The following is a 26,220-nucleotide window of genomic DNA, read 5'->3' on the forward strand; positions in this document are numbered from 1 at the left end:
TATCATACTTCTTAACAGGCCTTTGCAACAGAGATGATATTACTGGTTTGAAATTCCCATATCTTAATGAGGAAAATTGCTTTCCAGTGCTGAAGTAAGGGGCTCTACTTTTCTCCATTATGCTGCATGTTCAGGCAGTGAAATGCACCACAGCTTCTTATATTGTGTAACCACCCACTTAACTGGACTGCAAAACCTTCTCTTAACTTTATGGATTACACTGAAATCTACCTTTGTTATACCAATTGAACTTGGAAATGTTAGGCTTTCTGAAGCTGGCTTTCTTGAGCGTGTGTGTGTGTGTGTACAGCTGGCTTTCTAGAGCACATATTTATATGAATGAGAGGAAGAGAGAGAAAGACAAAAAGAGAGACAGAGGTCAGTGTTGGAGAACAGCAAGGCTAAGATCCTCTGGGACATCTAGATCCAGATAGATAAACTAGTGGCGAACCAACTAGACATTGATACAAGGTTGTCTGGGTGGTGATAGGAGCATTTGGGTCTGTGACACCTAGACAACAGACAACATTAGTCTCGGAAGAGCAAAATCCTAGGAACAGCAAAAAGATTTTTTTGAGAAATAGATATGCCCACTCACTAGAAAGATGAGACAGGAATTTTACAAATATTGCCGTTTCCCAGGATTACTTTCTATTTATATCGGTATATATGTAGTGGCTGTGACCATTACCAGTTTGCCATAGGTACAACAGCTCGCTGTAATATACAAGGGCTTTCATTTTGAAAATAGAGATTAGTTTCCGGTTAATAATGGTAGTCCCATAGTAAGGCATCTGTAAAATTTGGCGTATATATATGTATATGTGTTTTTCGGGAAAGTAGCAGAACTAATTGGTGTATATATAGTTAGAAAATATATTTAAGTGTCGACTTGTACTGTTAGAGCCTTGGATACAGGAATGTAGAGGTTCCTGTATTATTTGCTAGATATTGTAGCTAGCAAGCTAGCTAAGTGGCAGTCGTACGCGCCAAAAATAAGTCATGGCTTGTTCACCTGATTGTCGGGTACTAGAAACATTATAGTTGGCTAGCTGGATTGCCTTTAAATACAGACGCTTTTATGATGGAGGAAAAGAGTGAGCATGTCGTTCGCAAATTTGAAAATACGGGATCAGGAACTGATGACGATGACAATGGCTGCGCTAATGTGAGCAACTGTTAGGCTAAATTGTTAAAATAACCCTTCTAGATGTTTACTCTTGCTGCTGTAATCGTGCAACCTTACGTGAACTGACCATACGTTAATAACGTTAGCTGGTTAGCTACCTACCTGAATACAATAACGCTACAGTTTGCTTAAATTACATAACTATTCCCGATTGTTTTTATTTATGCTCCTAGTTCCATAATTATAGCTAACGTTAAATTATTTTTTCTTCTGCTTATGAGTAAAATCTAGCTAACTAGTTAGGTTAGCTGATCAGTAACTGACAGCAATGCTGTATTTTCCCCTACTGTATAACCTGAAAAGAAACAACACAGTTCGGAGGAACCTGACCCTCCGTCCCCGACAGCTCACGGAGACTTCAGTGATCCTGTATACAAGGAGATTTCGCTTGCGAACGGCACCATCAACCGTATGACCAGAGATGAGCTCCGTGCTAAATGTGCCGAGTTGAAGCTTGATACAAGGTATCACCAATACTTATTCTTGCTTCTGCGATCAAGTTGTTTTTATGCAACAAACAAATCACATCCCAAACGACCATTGTTTAGAATCTGTTTAGATGCATTTAAATTATAACGACTGTCGTTTTTATCAATGTATATTTTCACATTTTTTGGGTAAGAGGTGTGAAAGATGTTTTGAGGAAACGACTCAAGAACTACTACAAGAAGCAGAAGCTGAAGCAGGCAGCAGCCTCTGGAGGGCTTGGTGACACATACTACGACTATATCTGTGTGGTGGACTTTGAGGCTACTTGTGAGGAGAATAATCCCCAAGATTTCCTCCATGAGATCATTGAGTTCCCCATAGTTCTGATCGACACACACACCCTGGAGATTGTGAGTTGGTGAGGGAAGATGCTCGCAAACTGATGCTTTGCTCAAAGCGAGCTGTAGTATTGCTGTGTGTGTATATATAGTGTGAGTGAGAGAGTGTAAGCATGAGCATATACACTTATCAGCCATAAAAATAAAACCGCATGCCTAATATTGTGCCACCAAAATGGTGTGTGTATAACTTTTTATAACTTTTTTTTTTAATAACTTTACAATATTTCGGTGGTATCCAGTGTTTATAAGGTAGTGGTTGTGTTCTTCATATGATTACAGGTAGATTCATTTCAAGAGTATGTGAAACCTGAGGTGAATCCACAGCTTTCAGATTTCTGTGTTGATTTAACAGGAATAACTCAGGTATGTCTAATAATGTAGAGTAGCTTGAAGAATACATTGCAAGTCTCCATTTTACAGAAACTTGCCAATGGCCCGTTTGATGCAGATTATAGCAGGGCTGTCTAGTCGTGTCCACAAATGGCTGCAGGGTTTCATTCCAGCCAAGCAGGTGTGCACTTGACCGATTGTTTGATCAGCTGATGAAAATAAGTGTAACTCCATGTGCTCCTGCTGGGTGGAATAAAAACCTGTAGATTAGACAGGACACACTAATTAGACACGCCTTGCCTAAAGTAAATACTTTATTTTGATGTGAACTAAAGAAACTCATTATTATATAATATTTTTTTTCCCCAGAAAATGGTAGATGAGGCGGATACCTTTCCCTGTGTTCTTCGGCGAGTGGTTGTTTGGCTACAAGAGAAAGAGCTTGGCACAAAGTACAAATATGCTCTACTAACAGATGGGTAAATACCATATTTACTATAAATGCTATAATGCTTTCTTTTTTAAATAACAATAAACAGATTTTCTTACAAACAGTAAACGTCTATAATTTGTTTATAGATGTTCTTTGCTCATATGCTCAAAATGTTAAAATCCTCCTTAGGTCTTGGGACATGAGTAAATTCCTTTACACACAGTGCCGCTTGAGTCAAATTCGATACCCTCAATTTGCCAGGAAGTGGATAAACATTAGAAAGTCCTATGGAAACTATTATAAGGTACTATTTCACCTTTTTAAGCCTCTAAAAAGGTTTTCCATCTATTATATAATCAAAATACAAGATACATTTTCAGGTGCTGCACTGTAAACAGCTACTGTGTTTGAAACTATAAAGACTTCAGTTGTACATTTGCAAAATTGTGTGTTGAAGTTTTAATCTCTGGAGGACAAAAACAGGCAGCACTTTAGTGAGTGCTAAACAGTGGTAAGGCAGTAGCAAGTTGCGTGAGGTGGGATATTTAGTGGGAGAAAAGCCGCAGTCTTTTGCGTTTCTTGCACAGGTGGCCCGCTCCCAGACCAAGCTGACGTGCATGCTGGAAAATCTGGGAATGCAGTACGAGGGCCGACTGCATTGTGGCCTGGATGACTCGCGTAACATTGCGCGCATTGCCATTCGCATGCTGAAGGACGGCTGTCAGCTGAGGGTCAATGAGCGCCTGCACGGAGGCGAGCCACAGAGCGTGCCCATCACCGCACCTTTTGAAGGAGCTCCGCCCCCTCAGAAGCCCAAAAGCAGAGACTAAACACCTCTTTCACAAAGCTGCTTAATTCCCACTGAAAAACAAGATCAGTTATGAAGAGTGCATTTAAAAATTTTTTAATTACAACTATGAAAGAGCCCTGAAAAACATGACTGTTTCTACTTGTGGCTACTGTACATGGCATCCTAAGACAAGCTTAAGATAACATTACATGTGTATTTTTCAAAAGGTAATTTTTTTTTTGTCAGATTACCAGGTGCACTGTAATCTGTATATTGTGATTTTTCTTGACCAGCAAAATTTCTAGCATTCTAATATTTGCTTTGCTAAAAATGTCGATTATTTTTATTTGCGAATAAACAATGTAATTAATGTGTTTTGAATTAAATTTGGAATATGTAGGTGAAATGATCTTTTTGGGTTAATGAAGTCCTTAATTACTATTTTCTTGTGTGTAACATTCGAATTTCTGGTCTAAAAACATAATTTTATGGAATTCATATGCATGTACCAATGAATACTAGTTGGTATTTAATAGGCTAAGTAACTGGATTGGCTGTTAAGACTAGAGCAACATTCTGAAGTACCTGTCAAGCTTCATGTGATGTAAAATGTTCCTAAATTTTAAGACGGCGGTACCTGGTTCATTTCGTGTGAACTGCTGTGTAGATTTATTTATGTAATTCTACGCTGTTTACATGGTGATATATTTTCAGGCTCGTATCATTCATGCTCAGCAGATGGAGCCAGTTACCCATGTTTGCAATTAAAACAGTGACCAACATTTTCTGGCTCGATGATGTCCGTCCTTTGTCAAGTCCCCCAAGCAAGCCAGCAGGTTAATAAATCACGTTAAATATTGTGCTGTTTTTGATTTCCCGCCAAGAAATAATGTACATCATTGTAAAGAGTTATAGTTACTATGTAAAATCTGTTTGATGAGTTAAATTTTTTTAAGTGCTTTGAATAATTAAGTTTTAGGCACGAGGAGAGTATAAAGTCATTTAACTACTGTCTCGGAAAACACTTCAAACTATGACGTCACGATACTCCAAGAAGGTGGGCTTGAGCCACTGACGCAGTGGCAAGGCGTTGCTACTCCACTTCCCAAACGTTCAGGATTACGGGCGTGGAGACAGGGCGGAGACCGTGGTGTTTTATTAAAATTCATTAGATCTCTTTTCACTGTTGGACCTGTGTGGATGCCGTGGTATCAGCGGACGCGTTGGCGGTGCCGGGCAAACTGTCTCGGACAGGTTTTGCCGTACTGTTGACTTGAGGTAGGCTGTGTTTCGCGAACATTGTAGTCGATGGCGCAGATAAAGATGTGTGAAACCCCGCTGCACTACCACAGCTGCTTGGATGTGACTGAACAGTTCGACTCGTTTTTGTGTCAAGGTGGAGTTCTCGTTACTGATGTGTTTCTCGTGGCTGACCTCATGTGGATCGCCGGACAGAGAAAGGCTATCGGTGAAGAAATCGAAAGGACCACCATGCTGCCAGGATAAATTGTGACGCGGAGGGACAAAGCTGCAATACGATGGCCGAAAATGAGAATAATCTAAAAACAGCCAGGTTATGGAGAGACGCTGCTTTACGCTCAAGGAAACTGAGGAGCAATTTACGTCAGCTCACTCTTAGCACGAAGAACAGTCAGAAAATAACATTACCAGAAGACATCAAAGAGATTGAAGTCCTTAATCTAGGTAATAATTCTCTCCAGGAGCTTCCTGAGGGACTCGGTTCAACCCTAACAAAGCTTCGAGTCCTTATCCTTCGTAGGAATAAGTTTGCAACCGTGCCCTATCCAGTATTTGAGCTTAGTCAGTTAGTTGAACTAGATATTAGTCATAACTGTCTGAGCCATTTCTCAGAGGATATCGATCTTTTGAAAGGGCTTAAAAAGCTCTGCATTAGCCACAACAAGATCCAGTACCTTCCATCTCAGATTGGAACACTGCAGTGCTTGGAGGAACTTGACATAAGCTTCAATGAGCTTCATGATCTGCCCAGAACCTTCTCGCAGCTCAGAAAGCTTAGAACACTCGATGTAGATCACAACAAGCTTCAACATTTCCCACCAGAGATTCTCGCTCTCACTGATCTGGAGGAGCTTGATTGTTCTGGGAATAAACTAGAAGGCCTTCCAGGTAATATAATGATGCTCCAGTCCATCAAAATTTTGTGGCTCAGTAGTACTCACATCTCTTCATTGCCAGAGACATTCTGTGATCTGAAAAACCTGGAGAGTTTAATGCTTGATAACAATTTCCTCAAGGCTCTGCCCCAGTCATTTGGAAAAATGCAAAAGCTGAAAATGCTTAATCTTTCATCCAACTCTTTTGAAGATTTTCCTCAGGTTATCCTCAAGATCGCTAGTTTGGAGGAACTGTATTTGAGCAGAAATAGATTGTCTTTTCTTCCAGAAGAAGTAGGCCAACTGTCTAGCCTTGCAAATTTGTGGCTGGACAATAATAGAATAACATTTCTCCCAGACTCAATTGTTGATCTGGAGAAACTGGAGGAGCTGGTTTTACAGGGTAACCAAATTGCCATACTTCCAGACAATTTTGGAAAGCTTGCCAAAGTCACCATTTGGAAAGTTAAGGACAATCCTCTTATACAACCTCCATATGAGGTCTGCATGAAGGGGATCCCATATATAGCTGCGTATCAGAAGGAGCTTGCTCACTCGCAGTCTGCTGTCAAACCAAGACTAAAGCTTGTTTTGATGGGGCAAAAAAATGCAGGGAAAACTAAGCTCAGGCAAAGCATCGTAAGCAAACCATTGGATGCTAAAGCGTTAAGTGGAGGTAGAGGGATAGATCTGACAAACTGGGTAGCAGATGCTCACCGCAGTCTTACTTTCATTGTGTATGATTTATCAGGGAAGCAGAATTATGATCTCATCAAACCATTTTTTCTTTCACCTGGAGCGCTTTACGTCTTGGTGGTGAATTTAAGATCATACACATGTAAGACATTTTACTCCAGTGTGGGGTATTTTCTCCACCTGCTGGGTGCCAAGGTGCCTCACGCAGTGGTGTGCATTGTAGGCACCCACACTGATCTGTGTGAGGAGATGGAGCTGGAGGAGAAGTGCTTGGATATCCACAGGCAGATCTCCCTGCAGGAGAAAAGAGACATCAACTGTTTGCAGACACTGGTCATGCAGGTTGACCAAGCACTGGAACAGGGCTATGACATCAGGGCATGTAGCCCTCATGTGGTCTTTTATGGTGTCTCGGACAAGAACCTGAGACGTAAAAAAGCCCAGCTTCAGTACATGCTCAACAACCGGCTGCAGATTTTGTCCCCAGTACTTTGTGTCAGCTGTGTGGAGACGCAGAAGAATATCCAGCGCTTGAAAGAGAAACTCATGTCTGTTGCAGATCACCGTGAGATCTTCCCTAACCTTCACAGAGTGCTGCCAAAGTCATGGCAGATGTTGGAAGAGCTTCACTTTAAGCCGCAGGGCCTGTGGCTCTCGTGGTGGGACTCGGCCCGACTGGGTCTGCAGGCAGGCCTAACAGAGGACCGTTTGCAAAGTGCTCTCTCGTATCTACACGAGAGCGGTAAATTGCTGTACTTTGAAGATAGTGTCACACTAAAGGAATATGTCTTCCACAATCTTCCATGCTTCATTGCCATCTTGAATGTCTTCTTTCAAAGGGACCTCCCTGCAATGCTGGAAAAGCTCCATTCTGAAGGAGATGGAGGTGAGGGTACTGCAGCCTCCCAGATGCAGCAGCACGTAGAAGGCTTCCTGCTGCACGGCCTCCTGCCGTCCAATATCATCCGCCTACTCCTCAGACCGCTCGTGCAGACGCAGCAGGATTTGCACCTTATCATGGAGCTGCTGGAGAAGATGGGGGTTTGCTACTGTGTCAACAAACCCCGCAGCAAGCCAATGAATGGGGCCACTATGTTATACAAGTTCCCCAGCCTGGTCAGTGATGAGGATCCCCACACTGAGCCCTGGCTCAATGGCAGCTCACTGATCCCTGGTCAGTTCTTCTCTGTGGAACAACTGCAGATTGAGTACAACTTTCCTTTCCTCATCCCTCCTGGACTCTTTGCACGGTACAGTGTGCAGATCAACAGCCATGTAGTACAACGCTCTGATGGAAGGCATTACATCTTTGCTTACCGGGGTAAAGTGCCTGTGACAGTGAGTTATAGGCCCTCACGGAATAGACTGCAGCCTGAGGTCCTTGCCATTTCTAGCCATGCATCTTTGCCAAATATCTGGACAGCTTGGCAAGCCATTACCCCCCTGGTGGAGGAGTTGAATGTTCTTCTGCAGGAATGGCCTGGTCTCCATTACTCTGTACATATTCTGTGTTCCAAGTGCCTGAAGAGGGGGTCACCTAACCCACATTCCTTTCCAGGTGAGCGGGATTGTCCGTTTACTTTGTTTTTATATGTATTTACATTTTTTTTACTCCATGGCAGAGCTTCCCAATAAGCAGTGATGTTTATATTTTTCTTATAATATAACAACATTATTACAAAAATATAACTTGAAGGAATGTACCACTCCTTGCATAAGTGAAAAGGCCCACTAGTGTGACTCCTTCCTTTTACAGTGAGGTTATGGAAAAATAGCAGGTCACAAACATTAAACATTGTAATACCACAAAATTTGTTTTGGTTTAACAGATCCAGATAGCCTTCACACTGCTGTCACCACATGAGTTAATAATGGGATTTATTGCCTAGCAATAACTGCCACATTAAAGGCTGAGTCTGAGTGAGACAGCTCTGGGTGCTGGTAGAGGCTAAACAAAAGCGTATGTAAAGGGTGGGTACTGACAGGAGGGGGCGGTCTCGGTGGGCCTGCAGCCCCACCTAGAAACCCAAATTACCCAGCCTGTCTCACTGCTCAGACTACACACAGAAACATTTGCACAGTGGCAGAGAGGGTTGCCATGGTAACAAAATATGCCAGTTCAGGGGATGCAGGCAGGGTGAGAATAGCAGCCTTTGGATCGGTGTCATTTGTAATGAACATATATTAACATATATAATGTAATGAACATGTATCTAAACATAGAATGGAAATCTTTTTTTTTTTTTTTTTTTAGCTCATACAAACAAGTTGTTGGCCTCTTTCTTTGTGATGGCTTGCCCACAAACGATCAACCTAAGTGCTGTTTATTAAATTCAGTAAACACCCTTTACTCACTCATCATTGTTGGGGTCTTTTGTATTTCTATCTTTCATTACAGTGCTCAGGTGAAGATTAGAGAATTTTCTCACATCGTGGTCATAGCTCTTTCAGTCATTTAGCACAGTGCTGTTGTACGATGAACACAATTTTGTGCTTGCTACAGAAACTTGGGGAGCAAACCCTCTGTTTGTTTGAATAGGGCTTTTGGACAGCGATAGTTCTGTACATGTACTGCTGATTGTAAAGACTGATGGTTCCTTTATGTAAAAGGAAGTAGCTGAGTCTTTGGTAAATGTAATGTCCAGGTATGGTACACTCAGGCATCAATGCAAGCTATTAAAAATCCTGTAAGTACCATCAGCAAGGAGGAATGCAGCTAGTAATGGGATAAGTGATTTTTTTTTTTTCTATGTGTGAATAATCTTTAATGATTCCCAAGGGTGTAGACATTAGGCAAATATGACAGAACTGGGCTTGCATTCTAAATATTGGTTACCTACTGATGATAGCCTATAACAGACATAAAAAGGCTTATGACGCAGACTTTGTAGATAAAACATTTGTTGAGATTTGGCCTGTTTTCAGTTTCTAGCTCCTTTCTTCACATTTGTCATTAATATAATATGACATAACAAGAATGATTGATTGATTGATTGATTGATTGATTCTTCTGGAATCAGGAGGTCTGGTTTATTGTAAAATGTTTCATCTTAAAAGAAAGATCGCATTCCAGAAATTCACTTGACCTTTAAGTAAGAGGGATGAGGTCAGGCCTTTTAGCTGACAACTGATCAATTTTTACTTAGTGCAGATATATTTAGACTCTTTCTACTAAGATAAAAGGGGTAAGGAATGGGCTTGTTGAAGGGGTGCTTGAATCAGACCTTGCCCATATTTGCTAGAAAACGGTCATAAAGAGCTATATTTATTTCAGCTTGGATAATAAGGTAGAGCTTGATGTGGCATAACATACCAGCACTTAGGTTTATTCAGAAAGCAAAACCTTTTCCTTTCTCAGTGGGCACCTTTTTCTTTACAAGCCCAGTCAGTGAATGACATATCAGCTATGTGGGCCTCTTGGGGCAAGCTGTGACTATATACAGCATGGTAGTCACATGCACAGCTGGGTTTTCTGGATGTTGTTGCTTCTGTTTTTGTTCTTTGTACTTCCAGCTCCTCCTCTTCCTCATCCACCACTGAACAATGATTCTTACTCAGCAGGTTTTAGCCCTGCATTTCCATATACCATCTAGTGACTCATCACAGCAAAAGTATATTTTTGTTAAAGGAGGTAGTGTTTTGAATGCTATAGTTATATTCTCCCTGGCATCTCATGTGTGTTGTGACCGTGCGCTTCACATGCTTTGCAGTAATATCAGTACTTGCCATTTTGTAATGAGTGTTTTATTTTGTTCTCACATGTTGAGTTTTTTGCAGCCACAATGTGTTATATGGGCTTGCTGGAGCCCTTAAACATGTGTGATAAGATATTGCCAAGATAGGGACATTGTACTATAATGGTTGAAAGCATATTCCCACAATAGGTATCTACTAACCACCCACCTATTGCCTTACATTAATGCATTAATTAAACTCATCAGTTTTATCTGTTTAAAGCTATTAATTAGCTGCTCTGCAGTGCACGTGGCTTAAAAGGAGTGCTAAGGTAGTTTATTTTTACCATATGCAGGCCTTCTTTATTTTGGACAAGTCAGAAGAACAAGATTAGCAGCACAGTTTCACCATATTTGGGCATGATATTTCTGGTCCACTCTCATGTTGATTCTGTTGTGGGGCTCCTCTCCCTTGCAGACTAAACATGGTGCAAGTGATGACCGCAGTGCATCGTCTTTCTCGTGAACGTCATGCTGAAGCCTCGGCACCGTTTATCCTGTTTAATAACAGCCTTTCCCGTTATAAATGTCCCTTGATTGCCTGAGCTGCAACGATCTGTTTATATGATTTCTTCAAAAAAATTGCTCTGTGTGTTTTTTGGGTATCTGTGGTACTGTACAGAGTGGCATTATGTTTCACGCTTTCAGTAGGAATGTATTGGCCAGTGTTTCACTGTTTTTAAGAGAGGATACTTCATTCAGAGGTCTGCAGTCTTAGAAGGAACACCCTTAGTGAATTCGGTCTGTTTGTCCAACCGAAGGAACCTGGCCTCCTATCACTCACTGCCTTAGGCCACTGTATAGTGTATGGATGCAGGGGTTACTGAGGTCTTTCCACATATTAATATCCAAATATCAATATGACAAACTATTTTGAATGTGTAACTGGTCACTGAGTCATTAATAATACAACCTGGTTGTTGGAACATGGGTATATTTTTCCTTTACATTCTTTGAGTTCAGCACCTCAATGTTTTGAACACGGTATCAAGATCAAGTACATATACAAAGACTCAGTCGAGACTGATTTGTCAGTGATCCTATTTTCTGTGGCTGAGGTCTTTATTAATGTTCTTTAGAATGGTGCCAATTTGATCTTAATCCATACATAGGTTTGCTGGCTCAGCAAATGCAACATACTGACTTTCTAAGTTTGCTTAGTCCCCTTCAAATTATTTTGTTTAGGTTTGACACATGTATTATACTGTTGGTGACTGGCATGAGGATTGCACTACCTTGTACTGCTATAAAACCAAGTATTGAGGCATTACATCCATGACAGGACCTTCTGTATAGGCATTAGAGATGACAACCTTATTTAATGTCATTTCTGTTATTTGCCTAATTGCACACACTACATTTTTAGCTGTGTTTTTTAAAAATGAAAACCTGCACTGTTCATGTTCATGTGATTATAAGTCTTGCTGATATTTAAAAAATGTCTGACTTCCTAATGATAGCTTTTCTCAATGGGAAAGATCAAAATAAAATGGAATAATCTTGCACATTACAATTTAATGACAGGTTTTAGTGTTCCCACCATAGGAGGAGTGTGTATGATTATATCTCTATCTATCTATCTATCTATAGATTTATATATATATATATATATATATATATATATATATATATATATGTATATGTGAGAGAGAATATATATAGATATAAATGTTTGATCTTCACATCAACACTGCTATTGTAAAAGCAATGTCAGGGGTTTAGGCAGGTAGTCAGTAAGGTGTGGGTATAAATAACATATTCTGATAAGCCTGCACTGTCATATAAAACACCTTCTCATGTCTAGGGTGCTGTTTGCAGACACCTGTCATTCTCCCAGTGAGAAATGCCCTCTCGTGAGCCGATTCACAGAGTCTGGCTGGCAGAGCTGATTACGTATTTACACACTAAACAACATTTACTTGGGGCTGATTAGGTGTGCAGGAGGGACTAGGGCTTGGCCTCTGTTCACATGGAAATCCATCACTTGTGACTCTTATAGGCATCACTATTTAAAGCAATAAATCTAAAGTTACATGATTTACACCCCCCCCCCCCCCCCTTTGGGCGTGAGTGCTTTTGCTCAATTCCAGTGATTCATGGTTCGCCAGAGAACATGCAGGTACAAGACAAAGCATTATGTTCTGATAAGATGGAGTTATACAGCACCTTACAAATGCCAAAGCGTAAGATTTCTGTGATGAGCTTGTTTATGCTATGCTGCTGATGGCTTTTGGAATGTGATGCAGAGTGATAAGATTAACAGCACCTCTGAATTAATGCATTTCAGCAGTTTATTTTAATTGTGCAGTAATAAATGCTAATCTCCCTCTTATTACACTGAAGTTGTGCTTTTTAGAAGTTTGGAGTGGGGAAGTGATTGTGAATTTAAGGTATATGAAAAATAGTGGCTCAAAAATCCTAATGCTTAGTGACAGTAGTAGCTCCAGAGTCTTTTACCTGGTTTCCGTGGTTATCTGTCCTACATGAAATGACCATTTCCACTTTAAAGCAAAGGCAAACTCCAACATGAAAGTTCCAACAGGAATTGTTGGAAACACTACAATCTTTTTTGGGAAGAGAGATTTTATTTGGGGGGAGGGGGGCTTGTTTAAGTTGCTGTGCAACACTAAAGCATATTTCAGAATGACTCATCAAAAGTATTTTGTCTTCTTTGCAGGCCTTTTTAACTGAAATATTATTTGGATCTAAAAGATGTGTGGTATTTTATTAATATTGTGCAGCTCTAATTTATTCTTTATTTATGGCATACAATCTCCCATTTGTTTCATCTCATAAACTTCAATAAAATCTAGAATTTTAGAGCCCTTTGTGGAGGAAGCATTCTGATTGGGTTGGTAATGTAAGGTAGCATATTCAGTTAAATGGTTTCTTCTATTTTCATTCCATCAAAGTTTTTGATTAAAAGTTTCCTTTTTATTGACTTTTTATTGGTATAGTTGGAAAGAACCTTATCATAGTGCAGTGACCTGCTTTCACTGTACTAGATGCAGGAAAGATTGTTGGTGTGTTGGACATTGTAACAGGAAACCTGTGGGTGTTTCCATTGTATTGGATCTCATCGGGTGTCTGGCTTTCCTGGCAAACCCTGAAGCTTAGAAGAGAAAGTGACACTAGACTGCTTTCTCCAAGTTGTAATATTATCTGCATCATGAATTGCATCCAATAAATGTCTCCCTCAGACAGGAAATGACCATCTCATCTATGAAGATTTGCCTGCTAATGACCACTTTTAGCAGGAGAAGAAGTCATGCAATTTGTTCATCTTGTTGACATCAATATTTTCTTATGGGGGAGGTGCTGAATATTTAAATGTATTGATTTTTTATTTTTTTTTAAATACATTTTTTAAAGATTAAAAATCTGAGTTGAGATTTGCATGACCTTTCTTCTTGACATGCTTCCCGTGCCACGTGATCTCATTTGTTTTGTTGTTTTGCATGTTTGCATTATTGTGCTATGAGATGCTGTTAGGAACGACAAAACAACCCCCAGGAGACTGTCAAAATGTTATGTCATTGTGTTCCCTGGAGTCCTGTACACTGCAAGCCTTCTAACTGGCCTAATCCATGTTACCTCCATGCTGGCTCAGAGCTACTGAAAATAAAGGCTTTAGAGCAGACGGGGAAGCGAGCTTTCCTTCCAGTCACTGCACACTTTTGCAAATATTTACCATGAATGGGCATTTGGAGTAAGCCTAGAAGTACCTGCTGTCCCTGCCAAAAGCTTCCACAGGGAGGGAATATCTCTCACTATGCTTGGGACATGTGGCACAGGAGTGGTTTCAGCATGTGATTGAGTGTTCACTCATTTTAACGTAGCAGAGCCCCTGTTATCAAGTCCGTTGGAGAGAAAGTGCTGAAGGGGGTGCTACTGGAAGTCACATGACCCGGTTCCTGACTCTGTGCCATGTAGACTGTATTTGCACTGCATGTTGGGAGTTTCCTTGTTAGTCCTTGGCCTGATCCTCCAGCCCCAGTAGATCCTGCTCTACTGTTTCATTTCTGGAGTTAATCTTCAGTAACTTCTTGTGTGGCTTCATTCCAATGTATTATTTCATCTTTTCGTTCTTTTGTGATTGTGAATAACAAAACCACAGAAAGTTTTAAGATTCCCACCCTACCGCTTCTGCAAAACAGTAGGTTTGGGTTAGTATGGCTCAGGCTGGTAATTACACATTGAGGTGTTATGTATCTTGTAGGAACTGCCCATTGTGTTTTTCAGTTATTGACTACTACAGTGCTGATTTTGCAGAAGGCCAAGGACACAATTTCCTGTTGTGTGTTGTAAGCACTCTGGCCAATTCCTGGTGAGTGTTTTGTAGTTTGATGAATGAATGAATGAATTTACATGATTCAACAAATTACAAATTAGTCAAAATTTGTTGCATAGTACACAGCAACAAATAATGCTACAGCGAACACTAGCTAAGCAAGAAATTAATGTCTCCAGACCTGCCTAGGGCAGTAAAAAAAAAAGAGGGGCTCTGGCACTGTATACTCTTAACAACTATCAGTCTTGTTCCTGGCCATCATCATTGACTTCTGGGAATTTAGATGCCGCCTTAAAGTGTTAAAGCCCAAATACCAACCCAGTGAATTTTGAGGTGGCATGGGTGTTAAATATTCATCTAAACTGAATGATTGATATATTTTAATGTGAACACTCTCTTAAATGTAAACATTCCAATAAATTCCAAGATGTAACTCATTCGCTAATAGACTTGTTTCCTGTTCAGTACATGTACCAAAGCAGATTTATTTGTCTGTTAAGCCACACTGTACTAATGTATGACCACATGAGTTTGGAAAAAATAGGAATAATGCATCCCTATCCCAAACATATGCCAGTTAGCCTTTAAATGAAGAGCAAGGAATATCACACTCGCAGTATGTACGATATAGTTAGTTGCAGTATTCTGAACATCTAGTTCAAGACTCTGTAGGAGCAAGGTTCTCACATAGTCCTGACCTTTTGACCTTTTAATATACAGCGCTTCCACCCTACATACAGTCCCTGCTGTTCTTGAAGACTGTTGTCCTTTGCTGTGTTGTGCCCATGACGTGTGTGTGTGTGTGTGTGTGTGTGCGTGTGTGTGTGGTGTTTTGTTTTTCTTTTCTTTTCTCCATCCATACTGCCTTCCTTTCCTACACTGACCTTGATCAGAGAGTCTGCGTTGTTCTTTGTTGGGCCTAAAGGGCTCTCTACAAGTATTCTGCTTCACTTACTGGGATATTTATATGCCATATCTGATGTGAAATTTTGCCTCAGTGAGCCCAGGGGTCAATGAGTGGTCACTGAATTAACGGCTCATATGACTGAATCCCTTCTGATCAAGTCAAACAGCTAATATTTAAAAATTATGAATGTTAACTTGGATTTAAATATAACAGCGCTCTATAAATATCAGTGGGGATTTGCGCTCTTCAGCGTATTTTAAACATGGCCTCCAGCAAGGCTTTTATTTTGGTTTCTGTTTAGGATGATTGAAAGGATGATTTAAACTATTACTTTTGCAAGTGATTTGGTTTAGGTGGAAGAACCTGAATCCAGGCGCTATATCAGGAAGTATGATCCAAAGGTATGGGTGTGTGTGGACTCATGCGATTTGAACCCCCCCCCCCCATCAGTAGATACCTACTGCAGTTGTGTGGAAGACCACGGAGAGCAAGTATATTAAGAGCTCTTCATGCAGTGCATGCTAACAGCTGACCCTCAGGCCCAGCAAAACAGAGATACTAGTCTACAGTTGCTTAAACTGGGTCTACACCTATAGCTGCTCCTATAGGCAGGCTCACTGGTAATGGAACTGTTGATAATGCTGGAAGACGTGCCTAGAAGGGCTCCAGGGTTATGAGTACCTGCAGCGTTTGGACCCTTTCACCAGTGAAGGCTCTCATCAAGCTGCGCTTACAGCTGCAGGAGAATGCAGTTTGTGTTTGACGGTGCTCTGCTCTGCAGATGTAGCCATGTGTTTGCCTTCTTTGCTCCGGCACATGTTTAATTAAAGACCACGCCAGCCAAGCCAGCAGGACACACATGCAACTCAATGCTGCAGGTGCTTCTGGCATAGCAAAGCAATCTGGCCGCTCCATGGAGAGAGTTGCCTCTCAGACTGTCCAGACACTGGGCTCTGGACTCCGTACCAATCTCAACAGGAAATGACCTTGGTCGCTTATTTGCAGACTCATGCTTGTTTTGCTGCTTGAGACGAGAGATTTCGGTTAAAGTAGGGCACGTATTTCTCTGGTTTCATTCAGGTCTGTTGAGAGTCCCATCTAGGCTCAGTAAAGCCACCTTATCAGCTGTGTGGCAGTCAAATGGCTTCCTCCCCCTCATCTGATTTTGGCTTTGGTTTTGCTCATGAATTTAGTTGTAACTGTTTAGTTTGCCCTTCCACCTTTATCTCTGACAGTGTGTTGGATAAGAATTAAACTGGAAGACAGCTGCTCTTGCACATTTCCAGTGCACAATGACTCAACCCTCAGTCACTGACTTTTTTAACTCAGTGTGTCTGCTCATATAAGCAGTGGTAGCTCAGCGGTTAAGGTACTAGACTTGTACTTGGAAGGTTGCTGGTTTAAGCCCCACCACAGCCAAGGTGCCATTGTTGGGGGCCCCTGAGCAAGGCCCTTAACCCACAATTGCTCAAGTTGTACTCAGACATAATTTGTAAGTTGCTTTGGATAAAAGCATCAGCTAAATGCTATAAATGTAAATATAAGGAGCACAACGTGAAAGATTGTGTTTAACTTTTGCCAAGTACTATATTTAACAGGTCTCTTGTCACAGTTGAGTATGCTTTTGCTTTACCACCCAAGCAGTTCCTTAGGAGAATGTAGCTTCCATGTCGTTCTAAATAGTACTAGCAGATGGTGAGAAGTTTGTTACTGACTGTGCAATTTTAATTTAAAATGCTCATGATGAATAACAAAGGTTTACAGTAGGCCACCCTTGTTCAGTAAATGCCATCTGTGATTGCATGGACATCCAGTACTTAACATTTTGAGGTAATGGACTACAGTGCCCTTTTAATAGTTAAAGTGCAGGCTGTAGCAGCATCATGAGAATGGATATGTATAGCAACATGTACTATAGAACTTTTCTACTCAACTGGGTTTTTTTCTGTCAAGGAAAAGTTTCATTTGATTTAGGAAATTGAATATCATTCACATTTAAATCTGCAAATAGTTAAAAGTGGGGGGGGGGGGGGGGAGCAAAACATGTTAAAATGAAAGTAATATACATGCCTGCCAGTGGCAAACAGACTTAGAGAAAGAAATGTTCATGGCTGTATGTCTAGCTATAATAATTTTATTATTTCTAGATCACAAGATTCACATTTTGTGTGCCAGTAGGTCTCCTCGTTGGTCGGGGACTTTTGATTGGATAACTCGGTTTCTTAAGCTTGGGGCCCATGCCTTGAGAGAGGTGTCATTCTGACCTTAAACTGACTGCTCATCAGATCAGTCTGGCTAGCCTTCTGCACAGAAATGCCCCCAGCACGCAGGACTCTCACACAAGCCTCAGTTTATACATATGGCATGCTAAGCTGCTTGCACTCTGCTGAACGCTCCTCTCTTACATGCTTGATTTGCTTGCATCGCATGCATGCGATGAAAAAAGAATGAGGAAGGTGTCTGTGATGTACGTGCTCGAGTGAGGCATATCATTTTCTAATGGAAGTGTGCAGAAACACACAGGTTCTAGTTAGGCTAGGTATAGCTAAAATAGCTAGGTAGGCTATTTTTTGTGCGAAATGGCTTACCATATGTCTGCATTGATCAATTTGACACTCTCCATAAGTGTGTCTGTCAGCATTAGCTGTGTGTTTGTGTGAGAAGGAGCGGGTGGAGAGAGGGGGAAACACTGCTAGTCGCAGCGCAATACTCTACCAGTCACTCCTTGAGTGATGGTCCTGAGGTAGAGCGGCTTTTGTTTGCGGCTCTGACTCCTCTGAACTCTGACTCCGATGACCCCAGCACCCAACTCGCACCGCCACCCTGCCGTCTACCACAACACAGTACCGAACTCCTACTGTACAGCGTAGGCCATAACTACACTGACAAAGTGTTATTGTTCTAATATTGTTCAGGGTTTCCCATCTATATCAGGTGAACTATAAAGAAACTGCAGCTTTTGTACATGTATTCCACCTGTTTTGGAGTAATTGGGCATTACCTTATGTAAAATTGCCATTTAGTATTTGGTTACAAATATTTTGCAGTCAGTGAAGCGCAGACGTGTCCAGACGTCTCCTCTAGAAGTTGCCGAACAGAGCCACTAATCCCATTGTTGTCTCATCATGTTGTGCAAGTTTTTTTTTCCTTCAGTCCTTAGTCAGTAACTCATTTCAAATCTGGTGATGGACTCATCCAGTTAAAAATATTACTTTTTGGGGGGCTCTCAAAAACTTCACAATTGATTTGGTGTAGTATATTTCATTTCCTTGACTTTTTGAGGCACTTGGAGGTAAGACACTTTCCACTTTACCCTGTTTGTGCTGTCAGCAGTCACATTAATAAAGACAAGTGAGCTGCTTCCACAGGCAGCCACAACATTTTCTAGGCAATATGATCTGGATTATTTGACCAGATTGTTTTCTATTGCTAAGCACCATGGGCATCCTTTCTTCTTAGCAATATACTAAACAATTGAGTTTGAGGCCCCTACTTCAGTGTCCCTGACTGATTTTATTTCTTTTTGTATGATTTATCCTGTCTCATGACCTATTGCGTTTATGCTTTACTGGCACTGACATCTGCATTGAGACACTACAGCAGTAGCTACAGATACATGTGTAGGCGCTGTCATGCATGAACTAATGCACAGCTGGACAAGAAACAACTGAACATTAACTATTTGTCAATTACTTTTACTCCACTGAAATAGGAAGCCTATTTCTCCAAAGTTCACCTTGAATACAGAGGTAAAGTGACTAAAATTGTCACTGCTCATCTTGTGTGTCTTTCACCCATGTTCATGGCAGGAATGTTGACTTTTGAGCTCATTTCAGTAAATGGAGGTTAGAGTCCAGAGGTATTTTGTGCAGTTAAGTCAAAGATAACGGATGGAGCACATTCTGTTCCAGTTGCCCAGTGTTAGTTCAGAAGAATGTTTGTTTGTTTTGGACACTTTTCTGAATCCACATCCTCATGAGGCGGAGGAGGTGATGAATTCCAGAAGGTCTCCTGACCTAGATTTCAACCAGCGCCAAGGCTTACTAAGCTAGGCACACCATGTAGCTGACAATGATTAAAAACTGTGGAAATGACCCAGAATGGGATAGGAAGTGCTAGGCAAGAAATTCATTCATTCATTCATTCATTCATTCTTTCCTTTCTTTTTTGATGGGAATATGTCTGAAATATTTCTGATGTGTGGGACTGTACTCTGTAAAGGAATGCACGGTGCTGGAGACATTTTCTGTTCAAGCATGTTTCAAGCATGTTTGTCTGTGTTTGACCTAGGCATTTGCTTTCTAGCGAGCTGGGATTGGTTCTATAATCTGTTCAGCAGTATCTATATACGCATATTAATTTATCATTATTTGAAAGGCTTTGTGTATTTGCCATTCCTGTTGAGTTTTGTTTTGTTTTTTTTTCTCCTCTCCCCCTTTACAAATGTGCCCTGTTTTTTTTGCCCGATATTATTGAGCAATGTCCAGTTATCTCTATTTTTAGATTAGCATGTGGATGTGTGGGGGATGTGGGTGTGTGCAAATTTTTATTATTGCTATAGCCGGAAAGAGAAAGAAGAAAGAGCTACTCTTATCAGTGGGTGTGGGTGTGGGTGTGGGTGTGTGTGTGTGTGTGTGTGTGTGTGTGTTTTAATTGTTTCTATTCACTTGGTAGCAGTTGGGCTAAGGGACATGCTGAGATGGAAGTATTTGTAGTCACTGCAGGCTTTGTTATGGAAACGGACTCATTGTTCCATTCGAACAGCAGCTTCCTGTCTGCGAGAGCACAGGATATTTCACCAGATTGTCACTCATATTTTAGCAGTCCTGTAGGTCAGACAGAAGTGCATCCCCACAGCTTGGCCCAGGCCTGTTGTACACACGTCCTGTCAAGAGGTCACACTCTGAGCACCGGAGGAAGTGGGAGCAGAGCCCGTGCAAACACACCAATGTGGCTCTCTCTGGGGTGTGTGTTTGTGATCCAGGAGAGACAAAATTGCAGCTGTGTGTGTGCGCGTGTATGCGTGTGTATAAATTTATGGTATTGTGTATTTGGAGCTGTTGTGTAGACCTCTTTATAAAGGCTCTTTGCTGGCTGTTCCTTGTCTAGCTCTCTCCCTCATGTCTCTGGGGATCCCACAACACTGCTGGGGTCCTGACCTCCACTGCCTTCAGGCAAGTGCCAGGTCTGCCTCTCATTAAGGACTGCACTGAATTATTCTCTTTTAACACTATCTTCTTATTATTAATTGAATAAAACGGGGTCTTCTTGGAGGCAGCGTGCAAGAAGGACAGAGATTCAGCCTCTCTCCTTCAGTACATGGAAAAAGGAGTTCGTTTGCTTTCCTAACCACTGCAGACTCACTGCAAAGGTGTCTGTGAGACTGACTTAGACACAGAGTACATTTTAGTAGGATAAAGTCATGCTTGTCTCTTGATCATAAATAGCTGAGTGAAAGGGGAACCCGGTGACCCTCTCTGCCTCAGCACTCATTAAAATGGAGGAGAGGGTGTGTGAGCTGGACCCAGGAGCAGGCCTGACCTTGGCCCCATGCCAGCTTTGTCGCTCGATATATTTGGCGAGTTTAACTTCCTACATGTAGTTCCTGTCTATTAAAAGAATCTGTAACTGAACATATTTTACATTTAAGAGAAATTGGACACCATGTCAGAGGCTGATGAGTCTTAAATGGTGGAGTTTGCCTTTAAGGGTATGAATAATGGAGTGTGTAGTACAGCCATGGGCCAGCGGGGAGTGGGCTGTTTGTTCACAGGCTCCGGAGGTTGAGTCTTGCTGTGGGCTGATGGAACCAGTCAGCCAGACTCCACCCCAGAGCCCTCCTGTCATACCACCTGACCCACTTTCATCACATGCTGACATGCTGTCATTAAAAACAGCTTGACTAGCCATGACCAAGATAAGATGGCCCATGTTATATGTTTTGTGATGCCTTTTTCTTCCACATGAACGAAGTCTGTATATGCACGACTTCTGTATCACGTGTAGACAGACTGTATCTAGTTACTGTTAAACATGTATATTAACTACAGCATGCTGCCTACTACTTCAGGCCTCTGCTGCTAATGAATGCCACGATACATACCGCACCAGCCCAGTGTTTGATTAACTAAGCTCTGAAAACACACACACACACATACACACACACACACATCCTATTTATTAAGAAGGCTTGACCTCAGGCCCAGATAAGCTCTAGTTAAAGCTGTGGCAACGTCTTTCTTTGTTGGCCTTTCTCTTCTAGCTGAGGGGCCTCAGCTCTGCCCTGCTCCACCCCTCCTTTACTGTGACAAAGCACAGGGCAGGAAATCAATAGGCCCGGTGGCATAAGAAAAGACTGTTGCTGAAAAGACCATTGCCCCATTCCATGTTGGCAGGCAGAAAGCCTCAACGCTGCTGTGGCTTATTAAGCTTTAATGTTATTCGGACTGTCTCTAGCATCAGCATCCTGCAGAATGATGCATCTTATAGGATAGTTAATATATGTTGGAATATATACCTGAGCAATGAGAAACCTCAGGGTTTTTGCAGAATGAAATTCTACTGGCCTGTCTGTGTCCAGTTATGCCAAGATCATGTACTGGTAACAAGTCAGTACATTGGTGTTTATTACTGAGTGGGTGGCATTATCATATTAATGTAAATTAGATTATAAATGTCAATTGTGTTTTAATATTTTGTGGCAGGATAAACACATTTTGTAGATAAAATAAACAGTTGTCTCTTGGTTAAGGTTCAGGTATTTTACAGGCCTAGGGTTAAGTTTATTATTATTGAAAGATTAATTTTACACACACCTAGGTATTTGCCCAATTCATTCAATATATTCACAGCCACTCATGGAGAAACTAGAGAGCTGTTCTAGGAATTCCTGAATGTGAATTTAATTACTTTAATCACATTATTAAACACATCTCACAGCCACGTTGTTTAGATGGCTTTCTAATGATTTCATAACTAATCACTGGGATTAATGTTTATGCATGATGTGTGCTTTGTGCTGGTGCAGCACACTGAGAAGTATGAATGACGATTTAGGCCATTTCTGGCTGTTCACAGCTAGTGGGGCTTCATAAATATTGATAAATGCTAGCTTAAAAAGAGTGGTTTGTATAGTTTTTAAAATGACATTTTGGAATTTATTTTAGATACAGTATAGCATTTATACCCATGTTCCAAAACGGTCCACAGCCACATGACAGTTTGCAGCAAAGCTGTTTTCCTCTATTTATGCTTATATGAAGAAAATCTGAAATGTCTGTGTGTGAGAGAGAAACAGTAATGTTGGTTTGGAGGGAAGTACATGGAACTGATTGTGGCTTTACTGCTGACCTGTTTGTGGAGTGCCAGGTTTTTTTCCCCACCCGTTTTCATTCCTTCAGATAAAACACGTGACTTGTGACACAGCAGCTATGCATGCTTTATCAAAATGCCTATTTCCATAACCCATCTCATCAGTGAAGAGCCTCCCTCTAATCCTGCAGTTGATCGAGGACTCCTTCAGTGCAGTACTGGTGGCCTCTAGTGGACAGAGCTGGCCTCTTGATGGAGACTGGCTATTTAAAAAACCAAACTAACAAACAAAAAATACCCTGAACTGACATTCACTATAGCAGTGTCCTCGAACGTAATATGTATACCTGTGTTTCTATGTTCCAGGTGAGCTTTTAAGCCAATCCCGGCCTGAGGGATTCACCGAGATCGTTTGCCCAAAGAATGGCTCGGAGCGTGTTAGCGTGGCTCTGGTCTACCCCCCCTCTCCCACACTGGTCAGCCCAAGCCACAGATGACTTTCCCTCCCCACTCCCTGAAATGGACTGCAAATGAACCCCACCCCCCCACCCCACCCCCCGACACACACACACACACACAGCTGCACTTTTGTCTCTGTTGTATCACAAACACACACCCCAGGCAAAGCCACATAAGTATGTGCACACGGGCTCTGCTCCCACTTCCTCGGGTGCTCAGAACATGACTGCTTGAAAGGACGTGTGCAGCAGGTCTGTGCCGAGCTGATTGGGAATGCACTCTGAGCCACATGCCCCAGTGCAAAAGGATTCCACACACACGTAAGTCATGCAGTCTGTACAGTCAGGGAAAATTCCCGGCTCAGGTGTTTACATTTCAGTCCAGGCTTAATCTTCGTCTTTTCTGATAAATCCTCATGTATGTCATCACATTTTTAAATGGTTCTCATTTTCTGTTCCTCAGGTTTGGCTTTGGCTGCTAACTGCCCGCAAGTAGTCTTTGAGACTGTGGAACTGAAATTGTGGGCACACTGGGATGGCTGCCGGAGAAGCTTGTTCTGCCCCATCATCACAGACCCACATGGAATTGTCTGCTGTCTTAATCAGAACATGGAATAACTGCATCTCAGCCACAGTACATAACCCGACCAAACTGGGAAGGATCTGGGAAATGTTTTGTACAGGCCCTGTTCAAATATAATTGCATCTTCCAGGTTGTGAACAGATAGGCAAATGTACCTTGTGAAGGGAGAGGTCACTTGTGCCCTATTGAAGTGAATGGGATGGCAGAAGGAATGGCGTCATTTAGAATGGACTGGATCGGAGAGAGTTCAGTTGCTGCTTTAAGTGACTCTATGCTTCAGATGATTTGACTCTGCAGTTTCTAATAAGTATATGTACATTGAGTCTGCTCTCCATCATGGAGTTACAAAAGATCAAGTTCCATCAGAATCAAAACAGCAGGCCAATGACACAGGTTCCAGCTGGTGCAGAATTCAGACAAGAAATTATTATTATTTTTTTTAAAGTCTTGCACAGTTTTCATGTATCCTCTTTAAAATTACCTACATGCAAATTATTTTTGTCCAGAAAATGTCAGTACAGTTCAGTTTGAGGTGTTGGTTTATGTGTCAGGCTGGCATCCTCCATCTGCTCAATCATCTTACTGTACGTTCTTGACATCTCACAGTGATGTTGGATGAACCTGAATATGACCCTGAACACTGAAACCTATAGGTCCAAAACCCTGCCTTCAACAGGTTCAGTCACTCTAGAGGATCTCCTCACCCATAACTAACTGCAGAATTTTCTTCACAGGAACACTGAAAATTTTAGAAATTAAATAAGATGGATGCTAAAACAACTGTGCAAGACTTTTAAACAGTTTATTTCCCGCACTCAAAATGGCATTAGAAAAAAAACACCTTACCACACCTTGCATTCATAAATACAATCCCAATACGCAGAGAATATATATTAAATGTTTTCTTCAGGCTTCTATTCTTACATCTGTGCTTAGTTTACACAAGAATACAGTGGTCTTTCATAATCATGGACACTAATTTATTTATTTTTTTTGTAATCGGTCATTTTTGGATTATAATCAGCAAATTATTTGTAAAATTGCCAGGGAAAAGAAGGGAAACTGTTACTAAGGGTTGATAAAAATCAACTAGCATGCATTTTCATTGTTCTTCCCAGTAAGGACAAATGGTATAATATGTATATTGTTTATGAAGAGTTGATACAATTTTGTACATAATATTTTTATTTTTGTAAGTTGATATGTTATCACAACTCGTTTAGCATTATTTAATGCACACGGTGCATAGCTGCTGCGCTCAATGTTAAAATGTGCAAACACTTTCTAAGTTATGAACAGGTTAATCAGTCTTGTTAGCTGTGAGAAACACCAAATACAAATATTGGTTTCCATGAGTGTTACTGATATTTTATCTTTCAGTGGGCTACATTGGTGGGGGGTGGTCTGGTAATATTAAAAGTAAAATATTGCATCAGTATTACTCCTAGGATGTAGAACATTATTATTATTATAGCTGCCTACAGCTTCCACTATGCAGGAAGTGGCCTGACCTCTTGGGCTTCTGGAATGAATACACTGTCTTTAGCCTTGGAGTGACTTAATTCTGAAACAAGCCTAACTTAAGAGAAGTAGCGTAGATGCATGTTGATCAGTGTGTGCAGTGCCACCCGGTGGACTGACTGTTGAAGTGGGCCTACACCTTGTACTGATATGTAATGAATATTGCCAAAGCAAACAGTATGAAGCAGTACTGGAATATTCTTTTTTTAAACATTCAGTACAATGCAATATTGCAGCCAAAAATACAAAATCAATACAAAAATAAAATAAAAGGGCAAAGTAACCAAGGGATGCAAAATACTGTCTTCCATAAATAGCTACCAAGAGTTATATAAATGATACATAAGACTTTTTATTTTAGTTTGACCAACAAAAAAGAATAGAAATCATACTATTCAATATACTTCATTTAGTTCTGGTGTACACTTGAGGCTCTCCAAACACTTAACATTTTCCAAAAATTAAATAATGTAGTTAAATGTTAAATCTGTGAGCTTACAGGTCACACTGACCAGCTCAACACAGACGTTACACCATGTCACTTACTCCTATACAGTTAGAAGCAAAAAAAAAAAAAAACCCCTCCCATTTCAAATTAGGTTTATTAGCTAAATTTACAAGCGTTCAGATGTTTCCAATAAACCAATCAAACGAGTAAACGAGCAATTTAAATATCTCTACTAATGTTAGAAGTGTTTTCTCCACATTCAACACAAAATGCTGCTTTTAATGATTATTACAGTGGTAGTTTGCTGTTATAACCTGTTGCAAATATGATACATAGCCAGACACTAGCTATGGGCAGCGTTCCTGAGGAATCTGATCCCACTCCTCATGGGCAATGGCCTCCAGTTCACTGTTATTCTTGGGTTTGTGTCCTGCAACACTCTTCTTCAAATCCCAAAGAGTTCTATGAGGTTCAAGTCAGACAACTGCAATGGCCATTCCAGAATCTTCCAGGACTTGTTTTGAAGCCAAATTTTGGCAGACTTTGAGGCATCCTTGGGATCAT

At 41.1% G+C, this 26,220-nt stretch overlaps 2 protein-coding genes across 3 annotated transcripts; both read left to right on the forward strand.

Annotated features, from left to right (window-relative positions):
• The first annotated feature begins 754 nt into the window (after window positions 1-754).
• On the forward strand, window positions 755-4,354 carry eri1 (exoribonuclease 1). Its single transcript, XM_027028481.2, has 7 exons — window positions 755-1,168; window positions 1,493-1,653; window positions 1,812-2,028; window positions 2,299-2,382; window positions 2,719-2,828; window positions 2,972-3,086; window positions 3,370-4,354. Exons 1-7 carry the CDS (start codon window positions 1,082-1,084, stop codon window positions 3,610-3,612), a joined length of 1,017 nt encoding a protein of 338 aa, XP_026884282.2. The 5' UTR covers window positions 755-1,081; the 3' UTR covers window positions 3,613-4,354.
• A 331-nt stretch (window positions 4,355-4,685) lies between these two features.
• On the forward strand, window positions 4,686-26,140 carry mfhas1 (malignant fibrous histiocytoma amplified sequence 1). Of its 2 annotated transcripts, XM_035527149.1 has the most exons (4): window positions 4,686-4,850; window positions 4,969-7,961; window positions 23,013-23,425; window positions 23,568-26,140. In XM_035527149.1, exons 2-3 carry the CDS (start codon window positions 5,111-5,113, stop codon window positions 23,141-23,143), a joined length of 2,982 nt encoding a protein of 993 aa, XP_035383042.1. In that variant the 5' UTR covers window positions 4,686-4,850; window positions 4,969-5,110; the 3' UTR covers window positions 23,144-23,425; window positions 23,568-26,140. The 2 variants fall into 2 exon arrangements, with proteins under 2 accessions (XP_035383042.1, XP_035383041.1); XM_035527148.1 differs by having other exon boundaries at window positions 4,686-7,961.
• Window positions 26,141-26,220: the final 80 nt, after the last annotated feature.

This window comes from Electrophorus electricus, chromosome 6, assembly GCF_013358815.1.
Source record: "Electrophorus electricus isolate fEleEle1 chromosome 6, fEleEle1.pri, whole genome shotgun sequence".
Taxonomy (NCBI): domain Eukaryota; kingdom Metazoa; phylum Chordata; class Actinopteri; order Gymnotiformes; family Gymnotidae; genus Electrophorus; species Electrophorus electricus.

Bases quoted from the DNA above. Each gene is read 5' to 3' on its own strand.
- mfhas1 (XM_035527148.1), top strand. From the start codon at position 5,111: ATGGCCGAAAATGAGAATAATCTAAAAACAGCCAGGTTATGGAGAGAC. The intron at 7,962-23,012 runs GTGAGCGGGATT...TCTATGTTCCAG, and splicing joins TAACCCACATTCCTTTCCAG to GTGAGCTTTTAAGCCAATCC.
- eri1 (XM_027028481.2), top strand. From the start codon at position 1,082: ATGATGGAGGAAAAGAGTGAGCATGTCGTTCGCAAATTTGAAAATACG. The intron at 2,029-2,298 runs GTGAGTTGGTGA...ATATGATTACAG, and splicing joins ACACACACACCCTGGAGATT to GTAGATTCATTTCAAGAGTA. The intron at 2,829-2,971 runs GTAAATACCATA...AATCCTCCTTAG, and splicing joins TATGCTCTACTAACAGATGG to GTCTTGGGACATGAGTAAAT.